Below are 20,825 nucleotides of genomic sequence, written 5' to 3' on the forward strand. Positions count from 1 at the left end.
GAAAAAAAATTCAATCAATAACACATAAGTGAAATTCATTTTAAAAATATAAATTTGAGACATATGATTAACTTCTTCATCTTACAGCTGAGCTCCAGTTGGTAAGGTGTAGAATATTTAGAACTAATCTACTGACCTATTTAATTTCAGAATATGAACTAGGAACAATTCATTCATAGAAAGTTTGCCTATAGAATATGTATGTGATATAAAATCAAGAACATACTTGTAACTGAAAATATGCTTTTGAACTTACATAGTTAGCTGTTTTCAACATTTTCTGTTGTGGTTGCCCAACTCCCAGTTAGCCACTTACTAGCTACAGAAATCTGGGTTACATAATCCCACTGAGACTGACCTTTCATTTCTGTAAAATGGGATAACCCTTGCCAGGTTGTTTTAAGAATGAATGCCAACGGATGCTCTGTACTATGTCCAACATAATGCAAGTGCTCGTGAGATGGTAATAATTATCATTACCAACAGTGATTTGCTAACTTAGACATCGTTCCATTTTCCACATGCATGTTACTTCCACCAGAAAGTGTCTCTGACTTTCTGGGACCAGGAGGGCTCTGTGAATTCCCCTAAGTCCTATACTTAACCCTATCAAGACCCTGATGTTATCGGAATTGATTTCTTTATCCTCTCCCCTAGAGTATTAGTTAGCATTCAGAGCTAAGGGGACAGGTCTCATGCACCTTTATAGCTCTTGGCACAAAAAAGTTCTATAAACTATGAAAAACATAAATTTGAGAAAAATCTACTCATTATTTTAATTTTTCATCTTTACCAGGAAGAGATCACCATTAATTTTTGCTATCTCTAGCTACCTCTAAAAGCGCAAATCTTGAGAGGTACTCTCAGCATACTCTGGCAATTTCTAAAGTCAACAATGCATTAGGTATATCCCACACCGTGAAAAATAAATAGAAAGAATGGTGAATCCAGAGCCAGGAGTGTCAGGGGAAACAAGAAGGTAGTTCTCTGTTAATAAAAATCAATTACTGTTCAAAATGACAAACCTGGGGTGCCTGGGTGGCTCAGTGGGTTAAAGCCTCTGCCTTTAGCTCAGGTCATCATCCCAGGGTCTGGGATCAAGCCCCACATCAGGCTCTCTGCTCAGGAGGGAGCCTGCTTCCCCCTCTCTCTCTGCCTGCCTCTTTGCCTACTTGCAATCTCTGTCTGTCAAATAAATAAATAAAGTCTTTTTTAAAAAATTACAAACCCATCCTTATAAATAAATCTTTATAATTTCAAATCAGAGAGAAGCAAGAGATGAAATGTGAAATTGATTTAAAAAAATCGAATATACTATACTACCAAAAAAAAAAGCCAAAAAAAAAAAAAAAAAAACCTACCAAAAAATACAGCTTAACAAAACTCTGCAGGGCTTAAGGTCTGCATTTGTACTCTAACAGTACATGTGAGTACAAAACGCTATCTAATGAATTTAACCTAAATGGGGAATGGCTTTTTGAACTGTGGAATCCTTACTCCAAACCCATTACATTTTGCTGCTTTTCCTAATATATATTCCAAAGGAAACAAGCCCCCTGACAATCAGACTGTTAATCTTATCTGGTTCACAGGAAAAGTCACAGCAAGTTCAACCATTGGTCCTGTGTTCCTTCTCTCTCTTTTTTAATTTAGTCAGATGCCACAACCTGAACTTGCTTCAATATCTTAACTTCACTTCTAGAGGGTGCTTTCTTAATTTTTTCAGCATATATAACACCCCCAGTTAATCCTGATTAAATTCTAGCCGTTTCTAGCAGTTCTAAAACTTTGTTCTGCAGCTACACTGGAAAAACTATAATCTCTTTGTCATTTTAGGGCTTTTATATTGACTTGTTGTGCTACTTGACTTTGCCTACATCTCTTATCTGAAACTTCCCTGAATGAGCTCTCTAGCAATAATTCTCAGAAATTTTACATAAGCGCTACCCCAGTTTTCTCCATTCCATCAAAGGAAGTTGGGCATTAGCTTTCTTACGGCAAGAAATCACATCAGCTAGTTATAAATATCTTATGATGACACATTCTAGAAACATCTTGTCGTAGTCTCCATACACTAGCATTAGAGGAATTAATGCAAAATAACTTCATAAATAGGAAAGCATCTCCACCAGCTGTTTATATCTTACATGAGGGAAGTCATCCTGATACTACTCATACCTGATGCCCACCATATCTGTGAGCCAGTGGAATGGATCCAAATACTATCCTTTCACCACTCACAAGCCGGATAAAATCATCTGTTTCTGAGACACGGAAGTCAAGGTCCAAAATATCTTCTAGAACCTCCTGAGGCAGGAAAAAAACAAAACAAAACAAAACAAAAACACCTTACAAACTTAAGTAATCCTTTAATAATTTTGAGAAAAGAGACTTGATGGAAGAAAGAAAATTTAGAGAATGAAACTCTTCTAAAAGTACATTAATATTTTCTCATGAGGGATATACCATACTTTATATGATTATTTGTGCTATTTGGGAAAATCAGTTCTATTAGATAGTTTTAAAATTTTTATGTAATTCTTGTGATCCATAGTAAAAATACTATTTTTCTTAGCACGCATTCTTTAAAGGAACTAGAAAAAAGTAAATGTTCTATTTCTACCCCAAATCCAATTGTATCATGAGAAACAATTTATCATTTGTTATTATAACCCGTTTCTAAAAATTAAACTCATTTGCCCCTTTTGTTCAAAAAAATGTATCTTTGTAAGTCAACTTTAAGATGAAATGGAGTACTAGGGTCTAGCAATCAGTATCAAAAAGTGATTTCTAAGAATGACATTCTCCAAATGTCTGAATTTAAACACAAATATAATCATTTACCAATAGACTAACAATTCAACTCAAACAGTGTGACTATCTCTTTTAGACAACAGCTATAATGAATTATTTTTGTTGTGAAAAAATAAAGCCTAACCTTTGAAACTGCTACAAGACGTACTCTTGATTTGAAAGGAGTAGGGAAGGCAACTGAAAAAATACAGTTTTTCACTTTACGAACGTAATTTTCTTTAACAGGATCCACTGGGAACACAGCTGATTAAAAAAACAAAACAAAACAACTCTTCTTAAGAAGTATTCTCAATTGTTCCAGAGACAACATTAATATTCCTTAGGACTATAGTTCTTCAAGAAAATCAATTTATACCACTCTTCTTCCCACTTTATTATTTAAAGTCTATTTTGTCATTTTCAACCGTATCTATCCAGTATTCCTATAACACAGTAAATGGAACCATCCAAGAAGATGGGAGATGGAAAAAGTTTAAAACAAGACACATACCATGTCTTTGAGGATTTTCACTTGTGGGAGGCCAACAGGATACACAATGTTTATAAATAAGAATGTATAAGCAAAATGGAGGTGAGCTGCATTATACTTTTAGAATTATAGTACTAGCCAATTCAATGTAATCCAACCCCAAAATATTAGGCAATTAATCACATTCTTTCTGTCCTTTAGAAAATCGTAATTACTGAAAAAAACAGTTACAAAAAACTCCAACACCAGACAACAGATGTTTTACTAAATGTAGAAAACATGCGCTAAAACACATGTACCTTATTTTAAAAGCTGTACAAAAAGAGTTTTGAACATGCTTTAGATACTCAGAACGTATTTTCTTTTAAATACAATTTAAAAAATCTTAATCTGTTCTTCTAATCCAAACCAATTAAAACAGAAAAAAACCAAACAGAAGAGGGCAGATGTATTACTAAAATCACAAAACAAGGGGACACAAAAACTTGTTTCTGGATAGAGGTTATATTGTCAAGATGCCAGTGTAACTAAATTATTTAATAAACATATGGCAACCCAACCAACATCCTAGTAGGATTTTTTTTGAAGAAACAGATCATCTTAGGGACACCTGGGTGGCTCAGTTGGTTAAGCATCTGCCTTAGGCTCAGGTCATGGCTTCCTGTTCAGTGGGGAGCCTGCTTCTCCCTCTCCCTCTGCTGCTTCTCCCTCTCCCTCTGCTGCTTCTCCTGCTTATGTGTTCTCTCTCTCTAAATTCTCTAAATAAAATCTTTAAAAAAAAAAAAAAAGCTTATCGGGGCACCTGGGTGGCTCAGTGGGTTAAAGCCTCTGCCTTCAGCTCAGGTCATGATCCCAGGGTCCTGGAATGGAGACCTGCATCAGGCTCTCTGCTCAGCAGGGAGCCTGCTTCCCCCTCTCTCTCTGCCTGCCTCTCTGCCTACTTGTGATCTCTCTCTGTCAAATAAATCAATAAAATCTTAAAAAAAAAAAAAAAAGCTGATCATCTTAAAGTGTAAATCTTGAAAAATAAAAACCAATTTTTTTAGAAATGGGAGTTTTCTTATCCTAAATTATAAAAACACAGTAACTAAAAAGTTATCCCCAAAACAGATGCAAAGGGACTCAATAAAAAGAACAGAAACAGCCCAAAGTAATGTTAAGAATTCTCTATATAATAAAAATGGTATTTTGCATCAGTACAGAAAGGCGGCATCAAGACAATTTATCCAACTGTTCAGATTAACTTCTATTTATCCCAAGCCTAGGTGAACCAAATGTCAGCTATAACAGAAATAAGAGTACTCTTCTATCTTTCCCAGATGAGTATAAAAACAGGCAAATGTGGACCGGATTTAACCTTTACATTTTCTCCTAAATATATGGTTTGTGAAGCACATGATGGGGAACCAATGGGTAGTCAGTCAAAAAACAGCTGATTTCAGCATTCACCACAGAAAACCTGACAACACGATGAAAAGGAGAAGATCCAACAGTGTATTTTCTTCTCTTTTAGGAGAGCCACTAGGTGGAAATAGACTAAATTATAATTTATGCATTTATTATGATGCCCTAACTTTTTTTTAAGATTTTTTATTTATTTGACAGAGGTCACAAGTAGGCAGAGAGGCAGGCAGAGAGAAAGGAAGGGAAGCAGGCTCCCCGCTGAGCAGAGAACCCGATGCGGGGCTCAATCCCAGGACCCTGGGATCATGACCTGAGCCAAAGGCAGAGGCCTTAACCCATTGAGCCAGGTGCCCCATGATGCCCTAACATTTTAGTAGAGCACAGACAGTATACACTGTTCATTAATACCCACGATTTTGCACTGACTGATTCGCATTCTGGCAAAGTCAATACACTTAGTCATTGGCTGTGGAACGAAAAGAGGCTAACTGCCTCAGAAGTCCCCACCCCTCACCTTTGTCACACTTCCAGCAAATAATCAGTTATAGACTATAAACCCAATCCAAGACAAAATTCCAAATGTACAGTAAGTCTTTATCTTAACAACTCAGAAAAATCAGTCATTCCAAAATTAAATTCTTTAGCATTCAGTTTTGTCTTATGAAATCCACAAAAATTGCTAATCTTTCAGTGCAGCAATGTCTGAACCTCTTCTCTCAGTAAATGTTCTTACCACAGTTACCTTGATAGTCATTGATCATTTATCTCATAACAGCAGGATAAGACATTTTCAGGCAATGCTATGAGTCAAGACATGATATACATGTATACACAGTATTATGTCTGTAATCTCTCCTTGGCTATAAAACCTGGTCCTACCATAGATCATGTTTTGGACGGTATCATCACTATGGAAAGATGTCTTCTTAAAGTCCACTCTTAACATCAAAATAACAACTTTGAAAAATGCTTTCAATTACGCACCTACTCCATGTTTGTCAGTCAATACCAGTTGTTTTGTTCATACAAGTACAGTAAAAAAGACCCAGGTTGTTCCTAGCCTGTACGTAAGAGGAGTCTGTTCTTTCCAGGTTCCTTGAACAGCTCAATGGTTTTAACTTCCTAGACACAGGCTTGGCCTCGCTGGGTCCAAAGAACTACTTTGGACTCTGCAGGTCCTATTGGTAGGTTATGGCTCATCAAAAGCTTAGCTACACTGTGGTTAGAAACCTTCACAAACGTCATCCGCTCTCCCTACTTAGCCTTGCCATGCTCCATCTCTTTAAGAGCTAGGTATTTTGTTTTAATAGGGAAAACGAGCTCTAAATGAAAATGGCCTGGCAGATAGTGCTGTATCTGCCAACTGTGAGCTTGAGAAGACATGTAAATCCTCCTATCTGTGTCCCTATCTGTAAAAAGGGCAAATGATAATAATCTAAGTTGTAGGATTGTTGTAAATACAAGTCTTAATTGCTACACTTTACCATGGCATAGTCTACCCGCGGAGTTATTTCTTAATAACACAAGCCTGTATCAGGTCATAGATGTGTACTAACAAACTTTATTTGTAAAACACCTGGCATTTTTTTTTTTTTACATAATATTCTTCAAGATTGGGGGAAAAAACCATAAGATTGGCTTATTTTAATAAACTTTATTCTATGCTTTTATTCAGTAAAAAACAATACTCTGAAGAGAAATTTAAAAATAATGTCCTCAGCTGTACTACGGGTATTTTCATTTTTTAAATGCAAAAAGCAGGGTTCAAAAGAAGACAAAAATTTCAGAGAATTGTAGTTGCCTATTTGCCGGTCTATTTCCCCATAACGTTGAACTTCTTGAGGACAGATGAAGTTTCTTTCATTTCTGTACCCCTATCGCCTGCACTTTCTCTCCCCGCCTCTGTGCGCACGTTGAATCACTATTTACACCACGGATTTGTTTTAAGTCCGCTTTCTCATTACCATGAGAGGAGTAGATCCGGCTATAGGACCAAGGAGAGGTCTTCTAACCCACATCAGGTACCAATCCTGTCCATATGCCAGGATCCCCTAGGCTGGCAAGTACGTTCCACATTACTAAAACTAAACAATTTCACACAGCTAGGTACACCCACGAGTGGGACTCCTACCCAGATAGGAGCCAGACTGCCAATCTATGCCACGATATACCTATAAGGTTTTCAGAGGACAGAGTCCAAAAGTCGAGAGACAAGGCTAATTTAGCTTCCGTCTCACAATAGTCCAGCCGGCGGTTCGACACGTTACTGGAAAGATGCAAAAGGCGGGCATTTCCTTCTAGGCCAGGTAGCAAAGGGCAGCGGACGACGGCGTGCCAGGTCACGCCCAAGAGAAACAGCGGCGGACCCGGGAGCCCCCAGACCGGGAGCCCGATTCTCTGAGTCATCTCGCTGCGTCAACACGCGGAACAGAAGAGCTGGCGACTGCGGGGCTGGGCGCCGTGGCAGTTCTCGTTACCCGCCGGTCTCCCAAAGCTCCATGTTTACGGTGGCCGCTGGAGCTCCTGGCTCCCGGCAGCGGCAGGCCGGGGTCCGGGAGACACGGCTCGCCCAGACAGAAGGTCCCGCGGGGCCGCTCCGGGTTCCGGAGCCGGCAGGGGCGGGGAGGGTGGCGCTCGCGCGAGCTGGGCTCAGGCGAGGGCGGGGCGCCCGCGGTCCCGCGCGGCCGTCACGGGAGCGCGCCGCCGGCGCCGGCCCGGGGAGGGGCGAGCAGGCGCGGCCGGGGAAGGGCCGAAGCTCTTCCTGTGCCAAGTTTCCGGCTCCGGGTCCCGGGAGGCGGGCCGCCCGGCCACAGGCGGAGCCAGCGCTTCGCCGCGGCTTTCAGACTCGGACCATGGCCTCATGCCGGTGGTCCTGGCGCCGCTGCTGCTCCTGGAGGCCGGCGGCCGGGAGCCCCGGCCCCGGCTCCCCGGGCCGCGCCAGGCCGCCCGGGCCACCCTCGGCTGCAGACGCCAGCGCTCAGGTGAGGCCCCGAGGCGCGGGCGACGGCAGGGCGCAGAGGTCACGGCGCCAATGACGGCGGCGCGGCGGAATGAATGGGAGCTAGCGGCACGTGCGTCGGGGCTGGGGGCCGCGGGGCTGCGCTGCTGGGGGACCACGGGCTGGCTGGGCGCCGGGACCCGAGCCCCGCGGGGGGACGTGGAGCGGTGGTCGCCGGGGGGCCGCCAGGAGCTGGGGCGCCCCGCGCGAGACTGCAGAGTGCGGTCCTGGGGGACCCGGGCGCCTCGGGGCTTGGGGAGGGAGCGGTAGGGAGCCAGGCCTCGGGGGAAGTGCCGGGGGTGGGGGGCAGGCAGGTTGTCTCCTGGGGTCGGGAGCCGGGGAAGCCTGGAGACCCGACTGCAGCTGTTGCCTTTCGGATATCAGCCAGGGGGCTTCAGGAGGAGGGTGCTGGGATTTTAGAGCCAAAGGTGCTCGGAGGGCTCAGAGATCCAGGCGGGTTGGAATAGGCGGTTTGTGGAGCGTGTAGGGCTGATGCTCTGGGCAGCGGGTTTCTGTCGCACCGTAGTTGCTTCCCCGGGAGACCCTACCTGGACGGGGCAGAAGGGCATTGGAAGGAGAAACGGCCTGAGGATGTCACAAGTAGAGAAACCTTGAGCTTTGATTTAGTGTGACTTCTTGAGTAGAGTCAGAAATCCCAGCACTAACCATGGCTTCTTGACTCTCTCCTCTGCTGCTCTTGGGCCCGAGCTCATTTTTCTCTGTTTCCACCCAGTTTACGCTGTGTTGAGTGACGTGTTCTGTGGCCCCATGAGTCAGTCTTTCCCGCACTTTGTAGTGATTGACTCTCAACGTGCCATAGGGTAGGTGCATTCCGTTTAGAGTAATTGAGCAAGATCTGTAGAGACTGGAGACTTCTCCAGTCACGCGGTGATTACGATGTGTTCCCTTTGCATCCACAAAGCTCGTTTTTAAAAAAGTTTATTGAATTTGGGGCTTTGGGACGTTTCATATTCCCACGTATTCCCCAAACACCGAATACATATCACAGCTTATCCAGAACGGGCATTTGGAGAGAGAATAGGGCTTTGCTGGGATCCATTTCAGTACTGTCCTAACCAGACTTTAAGTGTTTCTAGCATCACAGACGAAGGCATTATTTGGAGAGATGTTTGCACCCTCCATCTAATAGCACTGGATACTTCTTTGACACTCCTTTTTAAAAAAAAATTTTTTTTAATTTAAATTCCAGTATAGGAACACCTGGGTGCCTCAGTCAATTAAGCATCTGCCTTCTGCTCAGGTGGTCTTGGGGTCCAGACCCTCATCAGGCTTCCTGCTCAGCAGGGATAGTAGATATTAGTTAGCTTTCTGGAGTCTGCCTCAGGCACGTGTCCTTGGTTAGTTCAAGTCTCTTAGGACCTCATAGTCCTTGGGGACAAAGAGCAACAATAATAAAAGCCATATGTGCCCTCAGACACAGCTCTGCTTCCTGATATATGTACATTCTCCCAACCTCACCGTTGGGAGCGTTAACAAGTCCTGTAATAGGACAAAAACCAGTGTGTGTCTGTTACTGCCAAATCACTTGTCAGTATGTTTTTGATTCTTATGCAGCAGCATTTTTTTTTTTTTCCAAGTAAATTCATGGGAGGCAAGGTTGGCTTTCAGAGAGAGTACATGATGGGAAGGAAGGGAACAGTATTGGAACAGTAACAGTACAGCAGTACACCAATTGTCCACTGCTCCTCTGAGTGCCTCTAGCCTTATTTTAGAAAACACCACTCCCTCTTAAAGCAGAAAATAAGGGTAGATATTAAATACTGTAGGTACTGCAGTTCTGTAGCCCCTGTATTAAATGTAAACAGCATGCTGGGTTCTGAGCTGAGAGCTTTACACATCTCAATTAATTGTAGCTTCCCTCCCAGAGTAGACATTAACCAGAAAGATGTCACAAGGTAACATGGCCAGGAAATGTTGGAATGGAAACAAGATCCATCTTCCAAAGACCATGCTTTGAACAACTGTTACACTACCTAGTGGTTAAGAACACTCTGTATTAACTGCTTAATTTTGTTTTAATTTAAATTCTGTTTAGTTCACATATACTGTATTATTAGTTTCAGGGGTAGAATTTAGTGATTCATCAGTTGCATAGGACACCCAGTGCCCATCACATCAAGTGCCTTCTTAATGCCCATCACCCAGTTACCCCGTCCCTCCAGCAATCCTCAGTTTGGTTTCCTATAGTTGAGAGTCTCTTAGGTTTGCCTCTCTGTTTTTATCTTCTTTTATTTTTCTTTCCCTTTCCTTATGTTCATCTGTTTTGGTTCTTAAATTCCACATATGAGTGAAATCATACAGTATTTGTCTTTCTCGGACTGACTTATTTCACTTAATACATTCTGGTTCATCCACATTGACGCAAATGGCAAGATTTCATTTTTGATGGCTGAGTAATATTCGTGTGTGTGTGTATTCTATTTAAGTGCCCACCTATCAATGACATCTGGGTGCATCTTATTTATTTATTTGTTTGTTTATTTATTTTATTAACATATAATGTATTATTTGCTTCAGGGGTACAGGTCTGTGAATCATCAGCCTTACACAATTCACAGCACTCACCATCTCACATACCCTCCCCAATGTCCATAACCCCACTACCCTATCCCACCCCCCATGACTCCCAGCAGCCCTCAGTTTATTTGCTGAGATTAAGAGTCTCTTATGATTTGTCTCCCTCCCTGGTCCCATCTCATTTTATTTTTTCCCTCCCTTTCCTCCACAAACCTCCCACCCTCCCTCTCAAATTCTTCATATCAGAAAAGTCATATGATAATTGTCTTTCTCTGACTGACTTATTTCCCTTAGCATAATACCCTCTAGTTCCATCCACGTCATTGCAGATGGCAAGATTCAGATTTTTTTTTTAATGGCTGCATAGTAGTCCATTGTATATATATACCACATCTTCTTTATCCATTCATCTGTTGAGGGACATCTGGGCTCTTTCCATTGTTTGGCTATTGTGGACATTGCTGCTATAAACATTCGGGTGCACCGGCCCCTTCGGATCACTACATTTGTATCTTTAGGGTAAATTCCCAGTAGTGTGATTGCTGGGTCATAGGGCAGCTCTATTTTCAATTTTTTCAGGAACTTCCATACTGTTTTCCAGAGTGGCTGCACCAGCTTGCATTCCCACCAACAGGGAGGAGGGTTCCCCTTTCTCTGCATCCTCACCAACACCTGTCGTTTCATGACTTGTTAATTTTAGCCATTCTGACTGGTGTGAGGTGGTATCTCATTGTGGTTTTGATTTGTATTTCCCTGGACATCTGGGGACATCTTTACCGATTCATCTGTCAGTGGACATCTGGGCTCTTTACATATTTGGCAACTGTGGACATTGCTGCTATAAACATTGGAGTGCATGTACCCCTTCAAATCACTATTTTCTTTTAAGATTTTGTTTATTTATTTGACAGAGATCACAAGTAGGCAGAAAGGTAGGCGGGGGCGGGGGGGGGGGGAGCAGGCTCCCCGCTGAGCAGAGAGCCCGATGTGGGGCTCCATCCCAGGACCCTGAGATCATGACCTGAGCCGAAGGCAGAGGCTTAACCCACTGAGCCACCCAGGCGCCCCAAATCACTATTTTTGTATCCTTTGGATAAATGCCTAGTAGTGCAGTTGCTGGGTAGAAGTACCCGAGCTGTGTAATTTTAACTCTTCACCCCAAGTTAGAGGTTAGGTCTCAAACTAAGTATTACAATGAATTACTGAATTCATATGAACTAACAAAGGAAGGTGAAAGAAGCCTGTTAAATGGTAAAATCAAAAGAGAGGATTAAAACTTGGCTTTCTTGGGACATTATAAATGTTCTTATTGGTTTACTGAATATATAATGCTCTGGGGGAAATCCTGGAACCCAGCCGGTCTTCCTTGGCCACTGCCTGCCTGGCAAAGTCAATCTTTACTGTCACTTTAATATGTCTAAAGCAGTATGTGTTCACTAGAGAAAAATCAGAAAATAGAAGCCAAAAAAGGAATAAAAAAAACTCCCACAATCCTATTTATTCAAAATTAACTATTTTAATACCCTAGTTTATATGCTTTTAAACCCTGTTCTCTGTGTATCTTACTTATGCATGCATATATGTATAAATTCTTAGTGGGATCACAGAATATGTATGGTTTTGTGCATGCTTTTTTATATTTATTTACTTAGAGCACCCACGCCAGCCTGAGCAAGGGGAGGGATAGAAGAAGAGGGAGAGGAAGAATCATAAGTAGACTCTGGGGGGAAAAAAAAGTAGACTCTGAGCTGAGCACAGACCCCAATGCAGGACTTTATCCCACTACACAGAGATCATGACCTTGATGAGGTTTTGAAAAATAAGTGAAGTTCGGTGGGGTGCCAGTGACCAAGAAAGAATTCTTGAAACATCTTTGGTGCAAAATGATGGCTTATTAAAGCACAAGGACTGATCGTTGTGCAGAAAGAGCCGCTGCCCTGTGTGAGCGTTGGCTGGTTCTGTACTATGGGGTTGGGGGAGGTAAGGAGAAAGGGTGGGTTTGAAAGAACTTTCATATGCTAAAGAGGACCTGCAGGATACCTGAGGCCTTGCCACTGTCAAGTTAAGGTTTTTCCTTTTAATAAGGCATTAACAATAGTGGAAGCTTCCTGGAGGAATGTCACACTCCTGCTGTCACACAGTCCCTATCAATGAGCTTTAGGTTTAGAAGAAATTTAACTTTATTTACATTTCCCTGTGCCTCAGCCTCCCTCAATTTTAGGGAGGGGAGGAGGATGTTAGGGCCTCAGAAACAGAGTTACAGGTCTTTGGAAGTTAGGCCATTGGTAAGAAAGCCTCTTCCTTGTAAATCACTAGGACATTTGTAAACTGAGGGAGACTGAGGTCTTGCAGGCTTGTGATCTCTACGAGTTAACCATTTATTTTTCCCTCGGACAGCCAGGAGCGCCTGAGGAATGTCACATATACCCCATGGGGGGTGTTTTGTGGGGTGTCAGCTTCTGCTCTGTCCTCAGCTTGCCTTCTGTTCTCTCATTATTTCCCCCTAGACAATTTTAACCCGTAAATCTTTAAGGTTGTTGAAGGTCTCGTCTTCTGTAACTTCTACCTGTTGAATAGGGGCATAGAGCTGTCCCTACCTATGGGTCAAGATTGGTGAGTTGCGGAATGTGTAGGGGAGTTACGGAAGAAGGAGGCAGCCGAATCCAGTGCTGACAGTGCAGAAGTATCTTTGTGAGTGGTCAGGATTATCTGTCGACGTGAAGTCATTGTAGCCACGGAGTCTGGGCATAAAGTAGAGAAACATTGTAGAAGGCAACACATTAAGATTAGTAAGGCTGTGAGAATGAGAAGTCCAACAAAGAGATCCTTAACCATTGACCATAATCCTCCTTTAAACCAGGAACTTCACTGAGAGAAAAAGAAGGATTTTGTAGAGCCCCAACTGGGGTGTACACACAACATTCTGTTTTGATAACTGCACATGTGTCACCCTGTGCTGCTGCTGGGACATCTAAGGCCATTTTATTTTGTAGGACTGCCTCGTGCATCTGTGTGATTGTCATATTAAGTGAGGAGATGCTATTTAGTGAATCACTGAGTGCCTTCATGGTGCATATAGTAAGGGCATCTAAATGCCAAATGATATCCTCTAGCCCTACAGATGGAGCAAAAATGGGTTAAGTGAGCATACCATTTAAAAACAGATTGTGTCCATCTTTGCTTTAAATTGGGGAGATTAGCTGGAATAGTGCTGGTTTTAGTAATGTGTCCATGAATCCAGGCAAAAATACGGTGCGGTGACCTATCCATCGCGGTGGAAGCCGGGGCCACAGGTTAGTTCCACATATCCAGTGGGTTCCATTCGGAGCTGGCCATCGGATGCCGGGTCGCCTTACCCTATCTGTAGCAAACCAGTCAGTAGCCCTGAGTACTGTTACTTGGGAACATGTTTAAACCAACTGTCACTTGTATTTTCAATAGGGGCATCTTACATCTGGTCGACTAGAATAAGCAAGATCCATAACCACTGAGCAGTTTTGCTCTATAGAGAAGTAAAATGGTCAGGTCCAGGCAGAAGGGTGACTAAGTTTAAAGTTTGACTGGTTTTATTTTTTATTATTTTTTTAAGATTTTATTTATTCATTTTACAGACAGATCACAAATAGGCAGAGAAGCAGGCAGAGAGAGAGGTAGGGAAGCAGGCTCCCTGCTGAGCTGAGAGCCTGATTTGGGACTCAATCCCAGGACCCTGAGATCATGACCTGAGTCGAAGGCAGAGGCTTTAACCCACTGAGCCACCCAGGCACCCCAGTTTGACTGGTTTTAACTTTTACTTTAGGCATATCTTTAAGCATAGCCTGGTATTTAGTAAATCAGCCTCCTGTCATCTCTTGGTGGCCTTTGGTCTCTAAGACACTCTGGACCTGGGACGCCTGGGTGGCTCAGTGGGTTAAGCTGCTGCCTTTGGCTCAGGTCATGATCTCAGGGTCCTGGGATCGAGTCCCGCATTGGGCTCTCTGCTCAGCAGGGAGCCTGCTTCCCCCTCTCTCTCTCTCTGCCTGCCTCTCCATCTACTTGTGATCTCTCTCTAACAAATAAATAAATAAAATCTTAAAAAAAAAAAGACACTCTGGACCTGCTGTGAAGAAATTACAGTCAGGAACTCTCCCATAGTGAGCTGCAGGTTCCTTTTACCCAAAGGGCGGTTCTCTGCTTAGCTGAAGACTTTCTTTGCAACTGTACCTCAGTAGAGTGGCTTCTGGGGTAAATATAACTAAGGAATATCATCTGGAAGACCTCTTTGTGGTAAAGCGTTAATATTCTAATTACCAAGGGTCACTGGCAAGCGGAAGGAAGAAAACTTGTCTCGGGAGATAAGGGCATCCCCAAGTGCATCATCCAATCCAGTCATAAAGGAAGTGGTGCCATCCATTACCTCCACAAGTCCGGAGTTAACCCTGTGGGGTGGGGTATGCCCTGGCTTTTAGGGAACGATTTCATCATCTTAGCCACACAGAATTGGCCAAGATGCTAGCTGAGTTATACAATTGTTGGGGAATTAATCCCATTTCCAGCTGTTTAATCATGTGCCATGGAGTGCTGTTTTTAATGTTTTCACTTTTTTTTCTTTTATTTTAAAAAAAATTATTTGATAGAAACAGAACGAGAGAGGGAACACACTGGTAGGGGGAGTGGGAAAGGGAGAAGCAGGCTTCCTGCCGAGGAGAGAATCCGATTTGGGGGTCGATCCCAAAGACCCTAGGACCATGACCTAAGCTGAAGGCGGACGCTTAACAACTGAGCCACCCAGGGCCCCCCCTCTTTTTACATTTTATTTTTTCAGTGTTCCAAGATTCATTGTTTATGTACTCCACCCAGTGCTCCATGCAGTACGTGCCCTCCTTAATACCCACCACCAGGCTCACCCATCCCCCCCACCTCCTCCCCTCCAAAACCCTCAGTTTGTTTCTCAGAGTCCACAGTCTCATGGTTTGTCTCCCCCTCCGATTTCCCCCAATTCACTTTTCCTTTCCTTCTCCTAATATCCTCCGTGTTATTCCTTATGCTTCACAGTAAGTGAAACCATATGATAATTGACTCTCTCTGCCTGACTTACTTCACTCATAATCTCCTTCAGCCCCGTCCATGTTGATACAAAAGTTGGGTATTCATCCTTTCTGATGGAGGCATAATACTCCATTGTGTATATGGACCACATCTTCTTTATCCATCCGTCTGTTGAAGGGCATCTTGGTTCTTTCCACAGTTTGTCGACTGTGGCCATTGCTGCAATGAACACTGGGGTACAGATGGCCCTTCTTTTCACTACATCTGTATCTTTGGGGTAAATACCCAGTAGTGCAATTGCAGGGTCATAGGGAAGCTCTATTTTTAATTTCTTAAGGAATCTCCACACTGTTCTCCAAAGTGGCTGTACCAACTTGCATTCCCACCAACAGTGTAAGAGGGTTCCCCTTTCTCCACATCCTCTCCAACACTTGTTGTTTACTGTCTTGTCAATTTTGGCCATTCTAACTGGTGTAGTAAGGTGGTATCTCAATATGGTTTTGATTTGAATCTCCCTGATGGCTAATGAAGATGAACATTTTTTCATGTGTCTGTTAGCCATCTGTACGTCTTCTTTGGAGAAGTGTCTCTTCATGTCTTCTGACCATTTTTTGACGTGATTATCTGTTTTGGGGGTGTTGAGTTTGAGGAGTCTTTATAGATCTTGGATATCAGCCCTTTGTCTGTAGTGTCAGTTGCGAATATCTTCTCCCAATCCGTGGGTTGTCTCTTTGTTTTGTTGACGGTTTCCTTGGCTGTACAGAAGCTTTTTATCTTGATGAAGTCCCAAAAGTTCATTTTTGCTTTTGTTTCCTTTGCCTTTGGAGACATGTCTTGAAAGAAGTTGCTGTGGCTGATGTTGATGAGGTGACTGCTTATATTCTCCTCTAGGATTTTGATAGATTTCTGCCTCAAGTTGAGGTCTTTTATCCTTGTGAGTTTATCTTCGGGTATGGTGTAAGAGAATTGTCAAACTCCATCTTCTCTACATAGCTGATTTTCCCAGCATCATTTATTAAAGAGACTGCCTTTTTTCCACTGTATATTTTTTCCTGCTTTGTCAAAGATTATTTGACCATACTGTTGCGGGTTCATATCTGGACTCTCTACTCCGTTCCGTTGGTCTATGTGTCTGTTTTTGTGCCAGTACCGTGCTGTCTTGGTGATCACAGCTTTGTAGTAAAGCTTGAAATCAGGCAGTGTGATGCTCCCAGCTTTTTCTTTTTCAACATTTCCCTAGCAATTCGGGGTCTTTTCTGGTTCCATACAAATTTTAGGATTGTTTGTTCCAGCACTTTGAAAAATGCTGGGGGAATTTTGATCGGGATGGCATTGAAAGTATAGATTGTTCTGGGCAGAATAAACAATGCTTATTCTTCCAATCCATGAGCATGGAATGCTTTTCCATTTTTTTGTGTCTTCTTCAATTTATTTCTTACGTACTGTAAGTTGCTTGAGTACAGATCCTTTACCTCTGGTTAGGTTTATTTCAAGGTATCTTATGGTTCTTGGTGCTATAGTAAATGGAATCGATTCTCTAATTTCCTTTCTATGTTTTCAGTGTTAGTGTATAAGAAAGCAGCTGATTTCTGTGCATTGATTTTGTATCCTGCCACATCACTGAATTGCTATATGAGTTCTAGTAGTTTTGGGGGTGGAGTCTTTGGGCTTTCCATATAAAGTATCATGTCATCTGCAAAGAGAGAGTTTGACTTCTTTGTTGCCAATTTGAATACCTTTTATTTCTTTTTGTTGCCTGATTGCTGTTGCTAGGACTTCTAGTACTAAGTTGAACAATAGTGGCAAGAGTGGGCATCCTGTCGTGTTCCTGATCTCAGTGGGAAGACTGTCAGCTCTTTCCCATTGAGAATGATATTTGCTGTAGGTTTTTCATAGATTTTATGAAGTTGAGGAATGTTCCCTCTAAACCTATACTTTGAAGAGTTTTGATCAGGAACGGATGCTGTATTTTGTCAAATACTTTTTCTGCATCAATTGAGAGGACCATGTGGTTGTTTTCTCTTATTGAGTTGTTCTGTCACATTGGTTGATGTGTCATGTTGAACCACCCTTGCATCTCAGGGGTAAATCCCACCTGGTCATGATGGATAATCTTTTAATGTGCTGTTAGATGCTGTTAGCTAGGATCTTGTTGAGAATCTTGAAGTCCATATTCATCAGGGATATTGGTCTGAAATTCTTTTTGATGGGGTCTTTGCCTGGTTTGGAGATCAGGGTAATGCTGGCTTCATAGAAAGAATCTGGAAGTTTTCCTTCTGTTTCTATTTTTTTGAAACAGCTTCAGGAGAATAGGTATTATTTCTTCTTTGAATATGTGTTAGGATTCCCCAGGGAATCTGTCAGGTCCTGGGCTCTTGTTTTTTGGGAGGTTTTTGATCACTGCTTCAATCTCGTTATTAGATATTGGTCTATTCAGGTTGTCAGTGTCTTCCTGTTTCACTCCTGGAAGTTTATACAATTCCAGGAATGCATCCATTTCTTCCACGTTTCTTAACTTATTGGCATATAACTGTTGATAATAATTTCTGATGATTGTTTCTGTTTCCTTGGTGTTAGTAATCTCTCCCCTATCATTCATACTTTTATTAATTTGAGTCCTCTCTCTTTTCTTCTGGATTAGTTTAGCCAGTGGTTTATCGATCTTAGAAGTGACATTCTTTACACACCTGGTGAGGTTGCTAGGAACTCTGTAAGCAAGTTATCACGCCAGCAGTACCAAGGGGCTTTATGGCTCCAGGTTTCATAAAGTCCACCTTAGTTCCTTTAAGCTGTCTGGTCATATCTGAGTCTATGCATGTCTTTCTTAAATAGGACATTCCAGTCAAAGCCTTGGTAGAATAACCAATGTTTCCAATGGTGTCCTGTTACAAGGAGAACAGATTGTTACTGAACTTATGCAAATAACTAGGATTGCCATGGAAGCAGGAATACTTACTGAGATCCTTTGAGTTTCAGAGGGTACAGATAGAGAGAAAAGTTGAATGCTTTGATTTGTTTACAAATGAATATTTTTACATTTCTATAAGTCACAAATATCTTAAGAAAAAATTTCCTTAGTCTGGAAGAGCAAACATTAGAGAACCAGCAATGTTTCAAACAAGAGTCATGACACTCTAATCTTTTAGTTTATTTAGTCCCATGTGACTAATGCTGTTTTAGTTTGAATGCAGCTTTAGTTAGTTCTGGAAATTCTTATCCATTTCAGTTTTAGGATTTTCAGTATATTGAATACTTGTATTTGTCCTAAAAGTCCTTTATAGGAATATCCTTGAAGGTGAAACTCATTTTACAAGAGAATTAGAACAATTATAAATGACAAAAACGTAGAATGGACATGGTTAAAGAGCTAATGAGATTTAAGTTTACAGCAAGAAATCTGTGACATGTAAGACTTCAATAATTAAAATATCTAGTGATGACCTTATTAAAACTTTAGGAATTACATAGAACCTCTAGAATAGTTATAGCATTTGCCCAGGTGTAACCCAAGGTGTATCATTTGTTTAGTAGTACTTCCTAAGTGACCTAGCATACCAACGAAAAGGGTTACTGAGTCAAAGAGACTTCATATAAAATTTAAATCTTGTGAAAACTTGTTAAAACCTTAGAAAGTTTTAAAGGACATGCCTAAATAGGAATAGGGATGTTAAAGACCTGATACAGGCAAAATATAGAAAATGGTTTTTTTGGAAAGGCCAAGAGAAAACTTTACATTTTCTACTTAACAGCAGATCAGTTAATTTAAGAACACTTTGTCTTTTTGAACGGACAAAAGGCAGACTTTCAGTCTTATACCAGTGTACTTTAAAATCTGCTTATTTCGATCTTAGTCCGTCCTGACCACACCTAAAATTCTGTTCCAAAGTTTTCCCTCCATAAACCTTCTTCAACTTTCCTTTGCATTCTTATTTTGTCCCCAGCCATTTTTTCTCCAAACAACCAGTCTCATTTAGGACAAGATTACCTTCTACCTTTAACAAAAATGCATTCCCATTCCTTATATCTTTCTTACGTATCTCCTACTGTTCCACATACAGAGTTGTTTCCCTTATTTCCATCAGTCTTAGTTACAGTTAGTGGAATTCTGCACTCTTAGAAACCTTAGTCTCCAGTGAAGACGGAGGAGTAACCAATTGCAAACTGTTCCACCAGAATTTTTTAGACAAATTTGCCATCAGTTAAAGCACAAAGCATGTTTACCAACAGGTTTAAACATCCTTAGTTCTGTGCAATAAGTCCAAAGCACAAACCTATGTCCAGTCCAGTCATTAATGATTTAGCACTTTATCCTGTTTGGGAAAGCTCCAGATGTCCAATGAATGTAATTCCATTTATCATCCAAGCAAAACTTTAAAGTTTCAGGTTACCAAAGACTTTGAAAGCTATCTTAAACATTACCCATGGAGGGGTTATGGATATTGGGGAGGGTATGTGCTATGGTGAGTGCTGTGAAGTGTGTAAACCTGGCGATTCGCAGACCTGTACCCCTGGGGATAAAAATAGATGTTTATAAAGCTGTAAAAAAAAAAAAAAAAGAAAAAGAAAAAAGAAAGGATGAATACCCAAGTTTTGTAGCAACATGGACGGGACTGGAAGAGATTATGCTGAGTGAAATAAGTCAAGCAGAGAGAGTCAGTTATCATACGGTTTCACTTATTTGTGGAGCATAACAAATAGCATGGAGGACAAGGGGAGATGGAGAGGAGAAGGGAGTTGAGGGAAATTGGAAGGGGAGGTGAACCATGAGAGACTATGGACTCTGAAAAACGATCTGAGAATTTTGAAGGGGTGGGGGGTGGGAGGTTGGGGGCACCAGGTGGTGGGTATTGTAGAGGGCACGGATTGCATGGAGCACTGGGTGTGGTGCAAAAATAATGAATACTGTTATGCTGAAAAAATAAAAAATTAATAAAAAAAAACCAAAAAACATTACCCATGGAAACTTTGAGACCGACAACTAACCATCAGGTTAGTCATCTTTTTGATAACAAATTTCAACAGATAACATGAGGTTATTTGACCTTCGGTAAAACTCGACAGAGTAAGTTTCACCTTTAGTGCCGATAACTTTAGAGACACATCTATCTTAATTACACCAACAGACTTAACTTGGTTCAAATACTGTTTTATGTTCCACCTGGGCCCCCTGCCATTTTTAATGTTTACCTGAGACACGGGTGGGGAGATCTGGAGTGGGAGGTGTTAGGTCAAGGGGGTGCTCTTCTCGCTCCCTGACCGCGAAGAGACGGGGAGCTGTGGTGCAGGAGGCGCCGAGGATGGTGTAGAGGCCGGTGGTGCAGGAACAGAAGGGGACACAGAGGAGACAAAGTGCCGCCACCAGAAGGCAGGGAAAGGGTTCCCGGTTTTAGAGCTCATCGGCTCCAGCAGAGGAGCAGACGCCATGTTTTCCCGCCAACAACGGGGGGGTGGGGGGCAGTGTTTAGGCAGTCCATGTCGGGCCAGAGAAGACAGGGAATTTCCCCAAAACAAAGGGAGTTTTGGCAGCTGCTTGGGAATGTTCCTTAAAGTCCCCGTCCCGAGGGAGACCAACCA

General features: G+C 42.1%; 2 protein-coding genes across 7 annotated transcripts in view; one reads left to right on the top strand and one right to left on the bottom strand.

Annotated features, from left to right (window-relative positions):
- The window catches only part of LOC125106316 (protein adenylyltransferase SelO-like), a 37,058-nt gene extending 29,629 nt beyond the window's left edge, over positions 1-7,429 (bottom strand). For 2 of the 4 annotated variants that reach the window (XM_047740171.1, XM_047740170.1), the window contains exons 1-3: positions 6,859-7,426; positions 2,939-3,057; positions 2,179-2,307 (exon numbers count right to left, since the gene is read on the bottom strand). In XM_047740171.1, the coding sequence (XP_047596127.1) occupies positions 2,179-2,307; positions 2,939-3,057; positions 6,859-7,093 (483 nt within the window). In that variant the 5' untranslated portion in view covers positions 7,094-7,426. Of the gene's footprint in view, positions 1-2,178; positions 2,308-2,938; positions 3,058-6,858 lie in introns of all 4 variants that reach the window. The other 2 variants (XM_047740168.1, XM_047740172.1) reach the window with 2 other exon arrangements.
- A 106-nt stretch (positions 7,430-7,535) lies between these two features.
- PDSS1 (decaprenyl diphosphate synthase subunit 1) overlaps positions 7,536-20,825 on the top strand; it is a 54,582-nt gene continuing 41,292 nt past the window's right edge. For all 3 annotated transcript variants that reach the window (XM_047740188.1, XM_047740185.1, XM_047740186.1), the window contains exon 1: positions 7,536-7,668. In XM_047740188.1, the coding sequence (XP_047596144.1) occupies positions 7,540-7,668 (129 nt within the window). In that variant the 5' untranslated portion in view covers positions 7,536-7,539. The remainder of the gene's footprint in view (positions 7,669-20,825) is intronic.

Source organism: Lutra lutra, chromosome 8 (genome assembly GCF_902655055.1).
Source record: "Lutra lutra chromosome 8, mLutLut1.2, whole genome shotgun sequence".
NCBI lineage: Eukaryota > Metazoa > Chordata > Mammalia > Carnivora > Mustelidae > Lutra > Lutra lutra.